The following is a 19440-nucleotide window of genomic DNA, read 5'->3' on the forward strand; positions in this document are numbered from 1 at the left end:
CATGCACATGCAGTCAGACCATCTATCAAGACAAACAAACAGTGAAACTTGGATTACAACATACATAGGAGTGACTTCATTCTCTGCTCAGGACGCCATGACTCCACTATATCTGTGTATGGTTACTGCTATATTAATGTTCCAAATGTTGAGTAAAGCCTCTTTAATGCAGGATATCTTTTTTTTTACCTTTATTCAGCTAGCCTCAAAAGGTCACTGTTTTGTTTCCCTCCTTCCTCCATTTTTTCTTTTCCCGATGTTGACTTCCAAGACGTTAGGTCAAACTGAAGGCATACCACTAACACCGCCGAAAATCCAAAACAATCAGTTAACACTGCCAAGATGGTAGTCTTACAGTTTTGATGCACTTCACATTAAAGAAGAGTGTTTATTAATGATTCACTTTTTTGTTTCAGACAAATTATTTGTTAGAGAATTGAAAGATGAGGACATTTTGCTTACGTTTTGGGTCAAATAGAAGGTTACCCTTAACATTTTTTTACTAAAAGGCAAGATGTACAGGACGTACTCTACATAGAATGTTTGGTCTATTGTTGCTATTTCATTTCCTTTTACACTGACTTGACAACAGTTTTGACTGCAGTGTGAAGGTTGCATTGTCTGTTGCTATTATTGATTTTAAGGATCAGGGAAGAAATGAGCAACTCAAGCCTTTCTTTGGGTGGGTCTGCCTGCTTTTAACGGTCTACTAACCTAATTATTGTGCAATTAATTGGTAATGGGTCATTTGTTTTAGGGTTGTTTCAGGGGCACACACACACTATCTTGTGATCATAACGACTTGGAGGGTTTTGTCAGGGGTTGGGGGAGAGGAAGTGTGTGTCTGGTTAATTATTCCCTCTGGGTTGAAGCGGACAGAGTGGACTGCTAAAGGCTCAAGATAAGGCATAGAAACAGACTTGGTGGCACTTGGAGCACTGACTGTGTGTCTTAGACAGTCAAAGGGATATTTTGAGAAGGAAAGAGTAAAAAACTGAGCGCATGGCAAGTAGCTTAAATAAGCAGGAAACTGTCCAGTGGGTTCATCTTCCTGTCTATCAGTGCTGGAAATATTTTCTGACAACTAAGTGAAGCTGCTAATTACACTGTGTGGGTGAACAGTTCACTATGTTGCTTTTGATGATGACTAAATTAATTCTGAATAGTAACAAATACAAACAAAGAGTTTTTGAATCCTGAAGCCAGGCTTTTCCTCTTTCCATCACAAAAAAGAACAGCTGATGTCAGCAATAATGTTCTTTTACCTTCCAGACGGGTTTAAATTATATTAAGATTGGCAGCCAATGTCATGGTGTGTTAACCTGTACTCTGACTAAGCAGTATGTAAGAGCAGCCAGCTTTCTTCTGGATCTTAATAAGCGTGATGTAAGAAAGGCCCATTTCTGGGCTCTGGATCCAATAGTAGCATGTAATTACCTTTAAGACCTGCTCCCTATGCTAAAGGATTAGCCATAATCCATAACCAAAGCCATAACTATTGCTACGCTACGTTAATTCCAGTCAGACGCATGCAACATGCAGTTCAGTGACTAGGATGCAGTCTATCCTCATTTTCGTCCTCTTTCCTACTCTTCACCTCTCCGCTCCTCTCTCACCTTCTCATTTCAAATTGAAGTTGTTAAGCTTTATGCCCCTCCGTCTGTGATGTCAGAATTGGAGAGCAGTTTTCCTGTTGTACACAATCCCATATTGATAAAGAGAGTGATGGAGAAAGAGACAGAGAGGGTGAGGGAGAGAGAGAGAATGCGGGAAGGATTAATACCCTCAAAGGAGAGGTGCATAGGAGCAGAGGTGCTGTTGGTTTGAAATAGAGCTTAATATCCTGCTTTTACTGCTGATGGTGATGGGGACTTCAGTTTGTGTGCATGTGTGTGTGTGTGTGTGTGTGTGTATGTGTACACTCTTATTGTTGATGTTCTCTTCGAAGAAGGATGAAGATATAAAACACACTATTTCCACATTGATTACACACACATAGATAAAACCATAGGCCTGTGAGTGTGTTATTATTAATATTTAATGAGTCCTTTTATAGGAATTCCTCTATGTATTTACCTACCTATCTATCTACTATTTAATTACATTAAAATCAAAATTTTAATTCTTCTACGCAATTTCATTCTTTCAGTACAATGACTCTGTTCCAATAGTAAGGGGATCTGTTTGATCATTCAAAGTCACTTCCAGTATCAGCAAATGACAAATGAAACAGTGGAAGAAAAAGAACTTTCAAAAACAAATGAGTCAGAATCTCAATCTGTCATTGACAGTGAGAGAGAAATAGAATTATCCAGTCTTAGTTGTGACAGAAATTATGTGCCAGTAGTGAAAAAAAGGGTCCATCTCTTTTGTGGGGAATATTTTTGGAGGGCATAACAGCTTACAACTACCTGAAACATCCATCCATCATCTTCAATCGCTTGTCCCTAACGGGGTTACGGAGGGCTGGAGCTGATCCCATCTGATATTGGGCGTGAGGCGGTGTAACTACCTGAAACAGTCCACACAAAAAAGGAAAGAGAGCACCCAAAAGGTGGAGGTCAGTTTAGTTTATTAAACGGAGTTATTTACAAAAGAAATACATTAGATATGAACAATGATATGATCAGTAACATCAATCAGTGATGGATGTGAGTGGAACATTGTGTGAGAAGATGTTGCATGCTTAAGAGACAAAACAAAGCAGGTGGCCATGGGGGAGCAGAGAGAGAGAAACGGACAGACAGCCAGACGGACGGAGACAGAGGGACAGGCTGAACTGGACAACTTCATAGGCTTGCCAGCTCATCGGCCCAGGTGAGCTGGCTCACTAACGACCTGCACTCTGCCAGGACACGTCCTGTAAGGGGAGGAGAAAACACAAGCAGTCCTGGCAGAGTAGAGACACAGGAGGGGTCGTCACATAGAATGGACACAAACTGTCTGCTGATCAGGGACATATGGGTACAGGCTTCCAGAATTGTGCAGCCCTGACAAAAATATGATAATTAATGGTCACAGTATTTAAAGTTCTTAAAGGGGACATATTGTGCTTATTTTCAGGTTCATGCTTGTGTGTTGGGTTTCTACTAGAACATGTTTACATGCTTTTTTGCAGCAGGGAATGACTATAACGGCGCTCTAGCGGCACTTTGTACCTATATATACAGTAGTCTAGTTGCGAAACATCATGAATGTACAGAAATGCAGACGGCTCATTTAAAGGCACAGTTTGTGAAGATGACCTGTGTATTTCTTGTTGGATTGGGTGTTTTGATATATCACCTTAACCTGCTTAATTAAAAAAAGACATGAAAATGTCACTTTTTACAATATGGGATCTTGAAGTGTACATGAGATGTGAGTGAATCTTGTTCTCAAAATCATACTCGTATTGTGTTCAACCTAATTAAGTCCTGATGAATAATGCCATCCTGCTAAGTGTCCAGATGACCTTTGAATGTGTGTGAATGGACGACAAGTGCTTGTTCTCAGCGGTGAAGGAAAGCCTGTTGTAGGTCACCTCTGTGATAGCTCCATCTCTCCTTATCACCCCTTCACTCTGTCTATCTGTCCTTGCCCATCACTCTTCCTCTTTATCTATGCCTCTCGCTGCCACTCACTCACCTTTCCCATCCTCCTCTCCAAACTTCACATCCTCTCCACAAGGTTATCACACATCAACTACTAAAACAGTGTGTGTGCTTGCGTGTACGTGTGCGTGTGCGTGTGCGCGTGCACGTGTTATTTTCAGATGCTAGACCGCCATAAAACATCAGTCTCTTTTTCTGTTGTACTGTCTCTACCTCACAACTTAAACATTTCAGGGTCTGCTGATTGCTTCTGTTTTCCCTTCTCTCTCTCTCTCTCTCTCTCTCACACACACACACACACACACACACACACACACACACACACACACACACACACACACACACACAAATACACACATAAAACCATACTAGCACACACGGCCACAAAATGGAATGTGTCAGCTGGTTTACATCAGATCAGAGGCTGATTGGGAAAATGCCCATGCCCTCAGTGCTCACTCACATACACACACTCACACACACACACTCACACACACACTTACACACGCACGCACGCACGCACACACACACACACACACACACACACACACACACACACACACACTTGTGCACGCACGCACGCACATACACACACACACATACACACAAGAAGGCACACTGCCTTCTCCCTGCCCTCTGGCTAATTAATTTCCCAGATCGAGCATGTCTCACCATAAAGTGCTCTCCCTCCTTCTTGTGTCGCACTCAATATGTTCCTCCTCTCTCCTGTGTCTCTCCACGGAGCCCGGCTCATTTCAGTTCCCCTGGCCTTTGATTGCGTTTGCCCAAAACGTCAGGTCAAAGAACATCACCTCGCAGAACCTCTGCCTCTCTCATTTTCTTTTTCTTCTCTTTCCTATTCCCTTTTCTCTTTTGCTCTCTTTATATCTGAATATTTTTATCTGGCTTGGAAGATACAGCTTAGTTTGTCAGATCAAGTTCATGTTCCTGTCCACAGCCCAGGACGGTTGTTTCTCCTTTAAATCAAGGGATTGTCTGCATTCCTTCTCCAGTTCCCTCAGGTTCTCACAGCTTTTAATTTGTTAGTTCTCAGCTCACCACAGGCAAAGGCAACAGTCCCTCTCTTTTCTCTTTGCGCGTGTGTTTCAAGTGCTGTATTTGGTATCTTGTTTACCACATTAGTTTTGGCACTCTGTGTGACCCCAGTCTGTTTGGTTGAGTACTTTGAAGGTGAACATAGTGTGTTAATCAATCATACCATGAGACCAACGCTTGGCCAGGTCAGACAGGCATCAAAGGAATTAAGTGACATCCACATGGTGCTCATTGAGCTCTCCTAAAACAGTTTACACACTGTGTGTGTGTGTGTGTGTGTGTGTGTGTGTGTGTGTGTGTGTGTGTGTGTGTGTGTGTGTGTGTGTGTGTGTGTGTGTGTGTGTGTGTGTGTGTGTGTGTGTGTGTGTGTGTGTGTGTGTGTGTGTGTGTGTGTGTGTGTGTGTGTGTGTGTGTGTGTGTGTGTGTGTGTCTGTGTGTGTGTGTGCGCGTGCTCATTCATTTATATTTACACACATCCACTACATTACTGTTAGCGTTTCCCATTTCCTGCTTACACAAATAATTATCATGTTGCACATACATAAGGACACATGCACATGTATACAGTACACTACAGTATATTTACTAACACACAGAGTACGGAACCTTCAAAATTCAAGCTACCTTTTTACATGCCAATAAACTTTGATACCGTTATGGTTAGTAGTGGGTGATATGGAAATGACACTTTAGCACAGAATGTACTTTGTGGGGGTAAAAGTCACTTGAAAATCATGAGAAACTTGAGAATTATGGATAAAAAGAAAATCAGACAAGAATGCTTCTTTTTGGCTCTCTTGCACTAATACACATATATTGTCCTTTTTCCCAGTTATAAAAAGGTAAATCTTTTTCTAAAGACTTCTATTCTTTCTCTCCTATTAGTATTTATGTAGCTTACATGAAACTTACAAAGTACAGCAGAGTGGAAACTAACTGCCCTCTATCTTGCAAAAAGCATGTCAGTACTGGTAAAGAATATTGGCTTAAGTGGACGGAAAAAAAACACAGACTGTAATATCCCCTGTAAAAAAAATAGCATTTGCATCCCTTGTTATTTCGACAATTTAAAAGGATGAGGGATGAAAAGGGGTTTTCTTTTGGTTTTGGATACAGCAGCACAGTGGAGAGGGCGAAGCTTAGGCCAAGTTTTTTAAACGCAACACAAAGAACCGACCGAATGTCTTTCACATTAGACATGACAGTTGTGCTCTCTGGAATACATCAGCCATAATAAGCTTTTTTTTGTGATATCCCTGCTGCCATATTCATGCACACACACACACGCTGCACATATACACACACTGCACCAGAGTAAGTCTTACCATATACCATCGCTTCTTTCGTAAGCATTCTGTCTTCATCAGTGGCTAAAATAATGTGTATAGGGTTACAGCAGACAGGCATGGAGATGGCTTCAGAGCAATAAGAAAGCAGTAATGGCACACCATCATTTAGGAGAATGTAATAAGTGAATATCTAATAAGCCTGTAAAAGATGCTTAACCCCTGAAGCTCTGAGGTCAGGTACAGAGATAGGAGAATAAGCTGATTAAGGAAAGTTTTCTTCTCACGTTGCGGTCATCACAGGATTGACCAACTTCTGACCCCGCTGTTAGGAGAGTGGTTACCGTAGCCTAGAGCCGCTCCTATGTTTGGATAAATCCTTTATTTATGGCGTTTGATAACAGCTTGTGCCTGATATGGGAAAGTAATAGGTTATGAATCTCTGTCTGGAGATAATGTAAAAGTTAATGGAACACTAGAGATTTAGGATTTTACTCTGTTATGCACCTTTGCTCAACATTTGTCACCTTGGCTCCAACTGAAAGCCTCACATTTAAAAAAAACTCTAAACTCTGGGAAGACCTTAGTGAAAGAATTACAAGGCAAGCTTCCCTAAATGCTTGCAGACTCTGGTTTTGACACTAGATGGTCCATGATACTTTATATTGATCCACTGACTGATTTGTTGTTTGGTGAGTGATTGATTGACAAGAAGATATGTTGGCCCAAATCCCAGGAGATGCATAAATGAACTGGTGCAGTTGGTTTTAAATGTGGTCCCCACCTGTTTCTGGTATGGTGACGCAGTTTTATCCCCAAATGACATATTTAGTAAAAGACAGGTGAAACGTGCCATGCTCAAAATGAATGATAACCCGGATTTAGGGTCAATCTCTGTCTCTCTCTGCTTCTTTTCACACTCAAGAGGGGGTGCATACACACACACACACACACACACACACACACACAGCCAGATTCTAAAGCCATTTTCAGGCAGGGCAGCAGAGTTTGTCCTCATTACCGTCCATGAGTGTGTAGTCACCACTAAGTCACAGCTCCTGCTGCCAGAATGGGATTTTCCCCTGTTTTCTCCTCTGACTCTTCCTCCTCTTTTTCAGCATAACTTCTCTTGCATGTCGCTTCATCTATTTCTCAGACAGAGAATCATTATCAGTCAGGAAAGACAATTTCCTGCTCCTATGGTCTCTTAAACACTGCCAGTCAGAAGTTTTAGAAAACATTTCTGACAACATAACTGTCAGTTAATAGCAACTGCCCTAAAAAGCTCATTGAGAAATTTAAAAAATCTAATTTTAAATCTATCTATCTATCTATCTATCTATCTATCTATCTATCTATCTATCTATCTATCTATCTATCTATCTATCTATCTATCTATCTATCTATCTATCTATCTATCTATCTATCTATCTATCGATATAGATATACTGTATGTAGACTGCAACTGGAGCTTTTATATGTATGTTTCTATATATACTGTATATAAGCTCCAGTTGCAGTCTCTGACAAGGTAAACAAAACTGTTCGACTGTAGTTAAAAGGTTTCCCTGAGAGCTCTTCTCCTTTGAATTGCAGAAAGTAACCAACGATTTCCATTTGCCACCAGGAGTAGCTGGAGTTTACAGTCTCCTGATAGAGGATCAAAGGAAGATGGAGAGAAGCAGAGTACACAGGGACATTAGACTGTAATGGAAACCAGATGAACTTGTTGATAGAGTACTAAACAAGTCTAAATAGCCTAACACTTGTCTCGATCTGACAAAGGTATTATCTCACTCTCCAAATGACCGACTTGAGAGCATAACAAAATTATGTTTAGGGTTATTTGCTCTTCTCTTTCCCCCTGCAGCTATCTCAAACCGCCACATGTTTCCTTTTTAAAGTCTGGAACCTGTAATTCAGTAATTTAGAGGCGGGACTGTGTGCTTAGGTGAGTGCTGCACAGTAATCAGGAAATGCGTGGACAATGCACTTCTTAAACATTCACCATGGTAGGCATCTGTCTGCTTCAATCCTCTTGCTTCAGGTCAGGTTAAAAGAAGTAACAGTGAAGTGGAAGAAACAGGTACTGGGAGTTGTTGAAGGGGAAGTAGAGAGAGTTCTGTTGTTTGGTTAGGTTAACTGTGAAGCTCTTTATTTGATCTCTCTGTTCCCCAGAAAACTCTCCATTGTGCTGCTAGGAGGTTTTAACAGCAGCAATATGTACGTCTTAACATCAGTCGAGAGACCTGAACCCAGGTAATCGAGTTTGGGATCATGTGATTGGACATAACAAGGGGGACAGGATGGGGAGCTATTCACCTTGATTCTACACACACTTAAGCACATGCACAAAAACACTAGCCTAAGTCACCACTAGTCAGAAAACAACATGGTTACTCCGTGTGCTGTTCACCCATCTGGCCCGATGGAGCCTCTTCCCCATGGTGCAGTTTTACATGAAACATTCTGTAGCTTCAAAGCCATGTTACTGCCTGTTCAGTTAAAATGTGCCATTATGCATGGCATCCAAGAGCATACTGGAGCACAAAGGGAACCACATGTGGAGCCCTCCAAGTGCCCAGAGCTATATATTACATATGTTACATACTGTACACAAGATGGTTCTTATATATGTGTGTGTGTGTGTGTGGGGGGGGGGGGGGGGGCTAGATGAGACCTAACATTACATACTGTAGCTCCAGCTGGGCAGGGGGAAAGAGGGTTATATACATAGAGTTGATTCAAAGAGCCTAAGATTATTCATTTCCCTTACCCTGTGGGAACAAGCTCCCACATACTCGTATACTGTACATGTACACATACACACTCTTGCACAGCTAGTCTTAGCCAGTGTGTAGAAACGGCAACAATCTGCTGATTGCATGTTATTTAGTACTGTAATATGTGGAGGTATTTTGAAAAAGTGCTGATAATATAGGTGAGAAAGGGAGAGAAGATGAGATTTAACATGAAAACAAGTTTATAAAGACATTTTTCCCTCCTTGTTGAAGCGGAGACGGTGGAATCTCAAGCTTGTTTTTGAAAAAGTTTGAAGTGAAATGGATTTCTGTAAATGAAAAAACAACATCAGGGCTAAGTAACTATTTGAAGGTGCTGTCAAAGGCTTTCTCTGTCTTTACCCTCCTCCTTTCATCTTTCTCTCATCCCTTGATACACCTCCTCCCTTCCCACTCTCATTAGTGATGGTTGTGAGAGAGGGGAGAACAAAGCCCAGGACCTGCCAATCGATCACTGAGCAGCACTATCAATTGACTGGTGGAGCACAGGTCTCCTCCATCTGCCTAAAGATTGACGGGTCTGAGATTGATGAGGAAGATTGTTGTGTCTATGCGTGTGTTTGTGTGTTAATGTAACAGAGAATATATCTTTATTTGAGATAGATTACAGAGGATTTAATCTCATCTAGTTTGTTAGCAGCACATTTCAATTTATACTCTGCTTAACAATACGTGTGTGTGTGTGTGTGTGTGTGTGTGTGTGTGTGTGTGTGTGTGTGTGTGTGTGTGTGTGTGTGTGTGTGTGTGTGTGTGTGTGTGTGTGTGTGTGTGTGTGTGTGTGTGTGTGTGTGTGTGTGTGTGTGTGTGTGTGTGTGTGTGTGTGTGTGTGTGTGTGTGTGTGTGTGTGTGTGTGTGTGTGTGCGTGCGTGCGTGCGTGTGTGAAGGCATGCACACATGCTCGGAGGTATAACAGAGTCCCTATACACTGACAGATATTTGTTTCGGTGGATACTCTTTACCCTGGCACTATGTTTCTGCCCTGGCAGCTGTAGACACACAAACACACACAGAGCAGAAAGAAATCATACACTGGCATGGAGTCACACCCTGGCACGGTGTTATTGCCTTTCAGTGCTGTGACTCATGCCAACGCTCTAATGGATGAATCCTGCAGCGGTCTGAACAAACGTGTGTGTGTGAAATGCATGTGTGTGTTTTAGTGTGTTACCCTGCGTATATGGGTATATATTTTCAAGGTGTTGTGCAAACATTGGAATTGTGTGTCACAGCTGGTCAGATGACGTACCCTGGTTTCATCTCCAATTTCTGTGTGTCTCTTTGGGAGAACGACGCTGCCACATTTGCATGAGAAAGGTTGTCAGACTAACACCTTTTTCTTGTTTCCCTCCCTCCACTCCATCCCCGCCTCCCTCCTCGTCCCTCTCTCTGTCTTCCTCATGTGTTCACAGCTTTGATAGCCATAGGCCAGTACAGCAGTACCATAGAGACTGTGGATGCCGGCTGGTGTAAGGACATCACAGACCAGGGAGCCACACAGATCGCTCAGAGCAGCAAGTCCCTCCGCTACTTGGGCCTCATGAGATGTGACAAGGTAACTAGGCTCAGCCTGTAATGTCTGCTGTTGTCTGCTTTACTGAATGTATGGCACTCTCTCAAAAGATGTTGAACATAGTGATTCAGAATTTTTTCATTTTGCAAAACATTTTGGTGGGAAATTTGCAGAAGAAGATAATTATTTATTATTTATTCATTCGTCAGATTAATGATAACCATTATTAGTTACAGACCTACTTTTATACAGTTGTGAATCATAAATAAGTCATAGTGTGGTCTTTACCTACTCTGTAAAGTGTCCTGAGATAACTTTTGTTATGATTTGGCACTATAAATAAAATTGAATTGAATTGAAGGTGCTATACAGAGAACACAATTCAAAGTTAAGTATAATATAAATATTTATAATTGAAATAAAAGTGTTAATGATTAAAAATACATTAATGAAAATAAATAAACAAAAGCCATACACTTTGCAATAAAACAACAATCAATAATAATACAAACATTATAATAATACAATAATATGCAAAAATATTTTAAATCCAATATTGCCATAAAGCAGTCATGATCAGTGATGAACAGCAATGCCCTTAAGGAGATAGTAACCTTGATATAAATAGTGTATAAAACAAATTTCTGTCATCTAATGATCTGTATCTGTTGGCCAACTCAAGTGCACACATAAACACAGAGACATTATCAAACGCATACACAGGAACTCTCAAAAGGCCCAGTCTAGGCAAGTATCCAAAGGAGATTGTATGGAGAAGCTAAGCCATTGCCGCCTGCCCCCAGTATGTCCATGTGATCAGCTGATTGGATGATAACAGAAATAAAGTGACATAAAGATCCCACTCAGACCTTCGAGCCTCTAGGTCTGAGGGACGATCTTTCCAAAGTCACCCTCACCTGGCCTCTTACCCGGCCAATCACTAACCTGATGGAAGTACATTCAGTTTTAGTGCCATGGTAACAACTCCACCCACCTCTCCAATTGGTTCGGACAAGCTTCTACCAAACAGATGCATCCACTTAGTGTGGAATCGCTCTGTCTGACATGAGTAGGATGAGGGCACACAAGGAAGGAAAGTGAACAGCTACTATAACCCAGAACTTCCGCCTGTGCTGATATTGTACAGCCATGGGTCTTGTACTGTAGCCTTGTACACAACTCAGGTCATAATCCCAATGCTGGTGTGCCCGCATATGGTACGTGTAGTGTTCTAATGAGCCTTTCGTTTTCAGATTGACTCTAAATTTTACGTTTGGGTTTTGGGATGAACAAATTTAAAAGCCTCTGCTGTCCAGTAAAAAGGCAAGTAGAAGTTGGCAGGGAAGAAAAGGAAGGAGGAGAGATTTTGACTTATAGTTGAGGCCTTTCACCAGGTTGGGAACTCATCATTTTTATTTCTACATTATAAAATCAGTGATATCTGTGTGTCGTGGCCTCAAGTTTGACCCTATGGATTTTTCCAATAAAATGCCTTCCCGGAGATCGTTAAATGCGACAAGAACATCAGTGTATCATATTTATCTATTTATGCTGCAATGAAATTAAAACATATGAGGGTCTGACAGTGACCCCGTTTGTAAGGTCTCAGTGATGAAGCGGCATACTCAATTCACATTATTGCCGACATGAATGTGTATCTATCATATTTATCCAGGAGTAATAAAGAGTAACTGCATTACACAGCAGGTGATCACTTAGATTCCATTTTCATTTAGTTCCCTCCTGCTTCGCCAACTCAGTGACCCAACAATCGATATCAGCCATGCTAATAAAAATCTGTTCTGGAATGACCTACATCTTTAGTGGAATAAAACATTTAATCTTAGTTTCTTTCCACCGTATGCTTTCATGCTTCTGCCTTCCCGATGAACAAATTCACCCATCTCTCTGCCCCTATTTATCTTTACATCTCTCTCTTCAGATGTGATACTCATACTCATAATTTAGCCTGGAGCAAGGAAAGATAAACAATTATTCTCCCTCTGCTCTGAAGGGGGAATTTGGGGATGACAGAGCTAAATAAAGCTATAATTGGTGCTATTAGTGTTGTAATGGAGTGTGAATCGAGCAGAGAGTTTGACAGTTTCCCAAGGTCAGGTACGTTACCAGCTCTGAATCACAGAATTAATTCAGTGCATGCATGCATCACCTATTTCTCTGTTTTCAGATCGGTCAGGCCTGTGTGAGAAAAAAAGACCAGCCCACGGCAGCTACTTTCTTTATTGTTGTTGTTGTTTTTTTATTATGTTAGACGTGAAAGGAAGTTTCAGGATGAGAGGGAGAGAGGAATGGGGATAATACGAAGTTTGCTCAGAGGGAAACAAATAAACAGAAATAGGTTGTTATTACTGAGGTCACAGTGAAAATGAGAGCTACAGAGCGAGTTAAAGTGGTAAAAAGGTGAGAGGCAGAGAATTGTGGTTATCTACAAATAAGCCCAGGGGTAGCAGTGACCACCCTCTGCCTTCTCTTCATTTCCTATTCTCATCTCTCTCCTCTTCTTCATCCCTCAAACCTCCTGCTCGCCTCTCAAGATTGTTTAGTCGCCTAAACTGACAATCGGTGCTTCTGTTTTGTTTTTTACTTTTAATTAAAAATTGTTATATTTCACATCTAGACAGTTACCGTAGCTGACACTCATCTCCAAAACAACCTTGATATCTTATCATAATTATCATTAATTACTGTTCAATTCAATTCAATTCAATTTTATTTATTGTGACAAATCATAACAAAAGTTATCTCAGGACACTTTACAAACTAGGTAAAGACCACACTCTATGATAAACATAGACAACGAAAGGCAACGAAAACCTTCCCTATTACAGGCAGGAACGTCAGACAGACCCAGCTCTGTGGAGGACGGCCATCTGTCTAGACCAGTTGGGGAGGTAGAAAAGGAGAGAGAAAGAGAGAAAAGACGGACAGATGGACAGAGAAAGACAAAGACAGACACAAAGACAGACAGACACACTTTCAGTAACTATAATAATATCTATAGTAATGTGAATATGACTTATATGTTATGGCAGTTAATATGGCAGAATAGTAGAAACAAGCACAGCTAAGGTTATAGATTATAATAGTAGCAGGAAGCGTCATGCAGGTCCACGTCAGCAGGCACCACCACGATCAGCAGAGACCTGCGAGACGACAAAGCACAAACAACTCCGGGGCAGAAGTTGAATTAGTAACATGCATTGATGAAACATGAATGATACAGACGGAGAGGAGAGAAGCTCAGAGTATCTGGAAAAGTATTATCCCCCGGCAGACTAGGCCTATAGCAGCATAATTAAGCAGAACAAAATCAGCTTAATATTACAACATTGCTAAGGGCTCGTAAGCTCTATCAAAAAGGAACGTTTTAAGTTTACTCTTAAACACAGTGGGCCTCATTTATCAATCTTGCGTGAAAACAGACACAGATCTGAGCGCAGAATTGGTCGTAGGAAAGGACCCACATGTGATTTATGAAACATTCATATCTGACCAATCTCAGCGTACGAATGAGCGGGTCTTGATAAATGTGGCGGCTGAATTCGATCGTCATTAACATATTACGCCCCTAAATATTCCTGGTTCGGAGGCCTCGCCCACTGAGGTCAAACATGGAGAGGAGAAACGCTGGTAAGAAAAGAAACTTTTCCGACACACAGATCGGCATCCTGACATCCGACATGGAGCAAAATAAAGATGTGCTTTTTGTCAGTCTTAAGAGTGGAATAAAAGGGGCCCATAAAAACGCTGTATGGAAAAGAATGACCCGGGTGCGCCTGTGCGCACTGTTGGACAGGTGTTGTGCCGTACTCAGCACCCCTGCCGTGAAATGCACCCCCTTGCATTATAGGTGATATTCTGGATCAGAAGGCTGTTGTTTCCAGGAGTATCTTATATACAGGTAACCCAATTAAAAGCACACACTTTTGAACCTATGAATTGCAAGAAAAGCTAGGATTATATTTAGGAAACGCTAAGTCAAATACATTCAACTTGCTCAAAAGATCCATTTCATTCATTTTGTAATTATGGCTGCAGTATATTTCCACAGAACATACAAAAAGGTGTTGTTTTTTGTTCGCTATTATCCAAGTTTGTGACTTAAAACTCTTTAAAATAGTTTAGAAGACCTGTAAGTAACCAATGTTCTGACCGTTGTGGGTTAGCTGTATATAAACTACTCCTATAGGTGGAAACAACAGCCTTCTGATCCAGAATATCACCTATAATGCGAGGGGGTGCATTTCACGGCAGGGGTGCTGAATACGGCACAACACCGGCGCTCTTGCTCTGTAGCGGGGTTTGCCAGCGGGTTTATTAGGTATTCTGTTAGAGGATAACCTTTGTCACCTAGAAGAACCATACCAAGATGTTAATCATCTGATACCTTGTTTGATTTAATGCAATTTATCGAGGGTAGCCACGAACCGAGGAGATGACTTTGGCTCTGCAGTGCGTCTTGCTGCAGCCGCGCGCCAACACATTCATTCATTTATTCAATGTCGGGGTCGCGGGGGGCTGGAGCCGAGATGTTTTGATATTTAAAAGAATCGTGTGTGTCCCCCCCGGTCACCTGGCCACCACATTTAAAAGCGACAGCTTGGCATCACAAATCACCTGTACATTTCTTTTATCGAGTGGTAGTTTTTGCGATTGATGAATGCGTAATCATTCATGGATGGTGCCTTCAGACGCACATGAGTACAATCAATTGCTCCAACCGCAATTTTTATTTTTTTCAATTTGTTTTAAGAATCTGTTTTGATCTGTTCTTAATATGTGACTGCTTATGCTTAATGACAGCTGAGGTTTGTTAATTATTTTCAGCAAGATTTTGCTGTGCTGCACCGCAAATACACAGGCTCAAATGTGCGTACATGATCTCAGACCAGACGTGAGATTTGATCGTAGCTCCCGCTCACGTCCAAATTGATAAATGCCGACGTTCGCCAGGAAATGGTCGTACGCACGTTTTTCTGCCGTACGTTCGTTTGATAAATGAGGGCCAGTGTCTGTATTCCAAATAACATTTGGGAGTTGGCTCCACAGGAGAGGAGCTTCGTAGCTGAAGGCTCTGCCTCTATTTTTACTTTTGGAGACTCTAGGAACGACAAGTAGCCCTGCATTCTCAGAGCGCAGCGATCTAGTCAGGTAATACGGTACTATGAGCTCTTTAAGATTTGACTGAGCCTGACCAATAAGAGCTTTGTAGGTTAGGAGAAGGAGCTGCAGCATTTTGGACAAACTGGAGACTCTGAACAGACTTATTGGAGCAGCCTGATAATAAGGAGTTGCAGTAGTCCAGCCTAGAAGTAACAAATGCATGGACTAGTTTTTCTGCATCTTTCTGAGACACAATGTTCCTAATTTTCGCAATATTACGCAGGTGAAAAAATGCCTTCCTTGTTAATTTTATGTCAGGTGTTGTCTGACCTGAGCATGTGACTTTTCTATTGTGGAAACCCTGCTTCAATACCTTGGCCACACTGCTCATTCACTTCTTCTCTTTGCATGAGAAAGTGAGTGACCTCAAAAATCTGACAAAATCACGATACATTTTGTACAATTTTAGCACCAATCATTAGTGTTTTGACGATTGCACAAACATTTCAAAGATTTCACAGCGGTTGTAATCTGTGTTGCATGCTGTGTCTTTTATATTAACGAAATCAATATTTCAAACTACTTTGTAGCATATGTTTTAGTACAGGCAGTGCATTCAATTTGTTAGTGACTTTTTTCTAGTTTTCATTTGACATTTAAGCCTCTAGCAATGTTGTATCATGGTTTATTTGTGTATCACAGCAGTAAAATCTGGAGGCATGTCCAATTCAATCTCAGGGCAAACTAATCTCATCTTTGCACTTAATGCAGTTCTGGGAAAACACAGAAGCTGCGGGATAACTCTCAATTCCACAAGGTTCCCACATAATGAAAGTCTTGTGCAAATTACTTAACTTTAGATTTCTTTCAGCCACAGTGCCTCTTCTTTATGTTGACAAATCCATTTGAATTTTTTCCTCATGCCTCATTTTATTAAATTCTCCATTGTTTAAAATTAGATATAAGGCGTAGCTTTCTCCATGCATCCGTCTCTTTTTCCCCTCCGCCATGTGTTGACAGCATGAATGATCAGCATATAAGGTCAGCAGTATTTTACGTTTCTTTGAATTGTATTAAAGATCACATTCTATGATCAAACATGGGGTAAGAACAAGGGAGGGGGCATTACAGACAAAGCTACTTAAGTGTAGAATGTTCTCTAGATTTGGATATTTTCTTTAAATGGTCTTAACACTCTTTGCTTGACCCTACCCAACCTCATTTTGTTTAGCTCAGCACTAGGATCTACACACTTGAGGAAGAATCTCAATATTTACCCATCAACCACCTACTGTCCAAGCCAACATTCTGTAGCCAAGTGCTCAGTGACAGTGGCCCCAACCTGAAGTCATTTGTCTTTGCGTAACAACCATAAATGTTTGCAGTGGGAAAATAATTTGTTATATACACTAACACGCAGTAGTCTGCTTTGGCACGTAGTTATTGCTCAGGAAAGCTGTGTTGACAGTGTTTTGTACATATTGCAAATTTTCCAAAGTTAATATTTCCCTTACAAGGACTTTGCTTGGTTTTGGTTCAGGATGTGTATGTTTCAGGAATTTAGTTCAGCTAATTGCAACATAGAGGTAGAAAAGGCTGGCTAGTGACAATATCACAGTAATAAAATGTTCTCCTCTTCAGCCATTCATAGTCTCACCAGCATTAGAGCTGTTCTAAGCCAGTCTGCCTTACAGATGTTCAGGTAACTCCTAAACTCCTCCTACAGTTGGCTGTGTAAAATAAATCACGGTTTCAGTTTCTCTCTATGTCTTCCTCTCTCCCCTTACCCTTTTCCTTCTCCCTTCATAAAGCTTCCTCCCATACTAACTGATGTGGAATCAGGTTTCAAACTGGGTCCCATCAGTCTTAGACAAATACAGTCTTGTGATAACCTTGACACACAGTGCGGACAACCCAGTCAGCTCTCTGCGTCGGCAGCCAGCTTGGTCTGTGTAAATTTGTTTGGAATTGTCAAAACGTTGGGAATTTTAATGTAACAGCTTCCCTGAATGTCACAGGACTTAGAAAGTGTAGAATTAATTTAAGAACTGCTAACAGGATCCATCTGGCTCTCCTCATGTGGAGCAGTGTGAAGGATCGATTTCTTCCGTCACAGTTTATTCAAACATGCTCCCGTACTGTATACATTTGACTGCCAGGCAGCCTGAATTCTGTGTCTACTGGCATTTGGACTGATATGAAGAATTTGAGATTATTATTTTTTTTACACTCTGTACAAACACAGAAATAGCACAAGCACAGATCTGAGTCAAAACTATTTTTTATAGACTCTTTCAGTCACTGAGTGATATATGTTTGTAATAGTATAGAATGTGTACATCTGTCATGATTTTCTTTCTTTCCTGTCTGAAGGGTTTCTTTTTTGTCTCAGTGTGTTTATACATGCTCAAATACAACGGGTCTGTGTGTAACAGTGTGTGTTCTCTGAGAGGAATTTATGTTATTTGCTGTTAACACGACTCATAATGGAGCATTGAAATCAGAACCCCCTCCAGGCCTGGGCGAATGCCGTGATCCGCCTGCCTCAACTGATTACACCCCTCTGCCCTCAGGGCCAAACAGCCTTGTTCTGACGAGGGGAAAGAATGCGATTGATCCAGACTCACCCAAAAATAATCAAATCAATTAATTTCGTCCTCTTTCAGCAATGACTGTGCCAGTCTTTTGAAGTATTCAACTGAAAGACTCAAGGAAAAAGTGGCCTAATCATATAAAAAACTATACTTTTTGCTCTGTAGTGCCGTGCCGAAAAGCCAAACTCCCCAGTGAGTCTACTGTTAGGTTCTCTCTGTGGGAGGAAATTCGTCTTTCTACTCTTCCACAAGCACAATGGAACATCATGTAATGATTCAAGCTATGCTTTCGAGTGGTGAGATTCAGTGCACTGGCGTCACACGTCATTTTGAACTAAAATTATAGCAATGTAGTAACAACACTGTGCTTATTGGACTGGGCAGACACAGAGACGCTGAAACACAAATGCACATAAACATGCTAAACGCACACAAATTCACCAAATGCTAATGCTGTAACAATTATAGCTTGCTAACCACAAAGTTAAGACAAGTGTCCAGACACAGGGAGAGGGATCCAGCTGTAGTCTTTATTGTGTAACTCATTGTGCTCCTTATCTTGACACTGTTTTCATATGTCTCCTATATGTGTTAAGTTGCCGTTTTCCATAATGGGCCCTCCAGACTGTGAACATTTAGACCCTTCGTTCTCCGTTGATGTATCACTTTGGGGATTTTAATCTTTTTTGGCCCTAGTGTAATGTTTTCTTTAGAAACGTTTTCACAGCTTGCATCCCCTTTCTTCTCCTGTCCATTCCCTCTCCTTCCCTCTTCTCTTATCTCGGTCCACACCCCCCCCCCCCCCCTTTCTTTTCCACTTCTTCATTAGAGTGAAAACAAATGGGCAGTCCAGGTTGTGAAACAGAAAGGGAAGAAAACTCACACAGTCAGCACCAAACCTGACTAAGAAAATAATGACACTGACTGCTACTGGCCCCTTCAGGGACAGCTGGTGGAGAGAGTAAGAGTTATCATAGTAATGGAGCAGATGAGGGGGGAGAAGAGAAAGTAAAATGAGGGGTGGCCTTGAGGAAATACAATAATAAAGAAAGGATTTAACGAATGACACAAACCAAGAGGAAATAACAATAAAATTAGATAAAAAGAAACAATAGAATGAGCGCTGGCTATTCCCTCTACAAATGGTCCCTGAAAAAGTGTTTTGTGTAAGCAGTTTTGAAGTGCGCTTCCATTACCTGAGCTGAGGTGGAGCGGCGTTTAGGGAACAGGTATGAGCACTGCTGCACCCCAGATAGAACAACCAGACAGACCTTGTTAAAAGAACAGACATCCCAATCAATATAGTCGTTCCACTGGTGCATCCAGCTGCCGGGGACTATGCACAGAAAGGCACGGCACAGCAATTTGCAGACATAAACAAGGGCCTAATTGTTCGGGGCCTGGAGGTTTGGAGTGAAGAAAACAAAGATGAAGTATGGGGAAGAGTTAGGAGGCATTTTAACTCTCATTTAGGAA

General features: G+C 41.3%; 1 protein-coding gene across 1 annotated transcript in view; it reads left to right on the plus strand.

The window, feature by feature from the left end:
• fbxl17 (F-box and leucine-rich repeat protein 17) overlaps positions 1-19440 on the plus strand; it is a 219999-nt gene that overhangs the window by 190544 nt on the left and 10015 nt on the right. Inside the window, exon 10 of the mRNA XM_083912507.1 lies at positions 10146-10288. Within this exon, the coding sequence (XP_083768633.1) occupies positions 10146-10288 (143 nt within the window). The remainder of the gene's footprint in view (positions 1-10145; positions 10289-19440) is intronic.

Source organism: Echiichthys vipera (assembly GCF_963691815.1).
Source record: "Echiichthys vipera genome assembly, chromosome: 4".
Taxonomy (NCBI): domain Eukaryota; kingdom Metazoa; phylum Chordata; class Actinopteri; order Perciformes; family Trachinidae; genus Echiichthys; species Echiichthys vipera.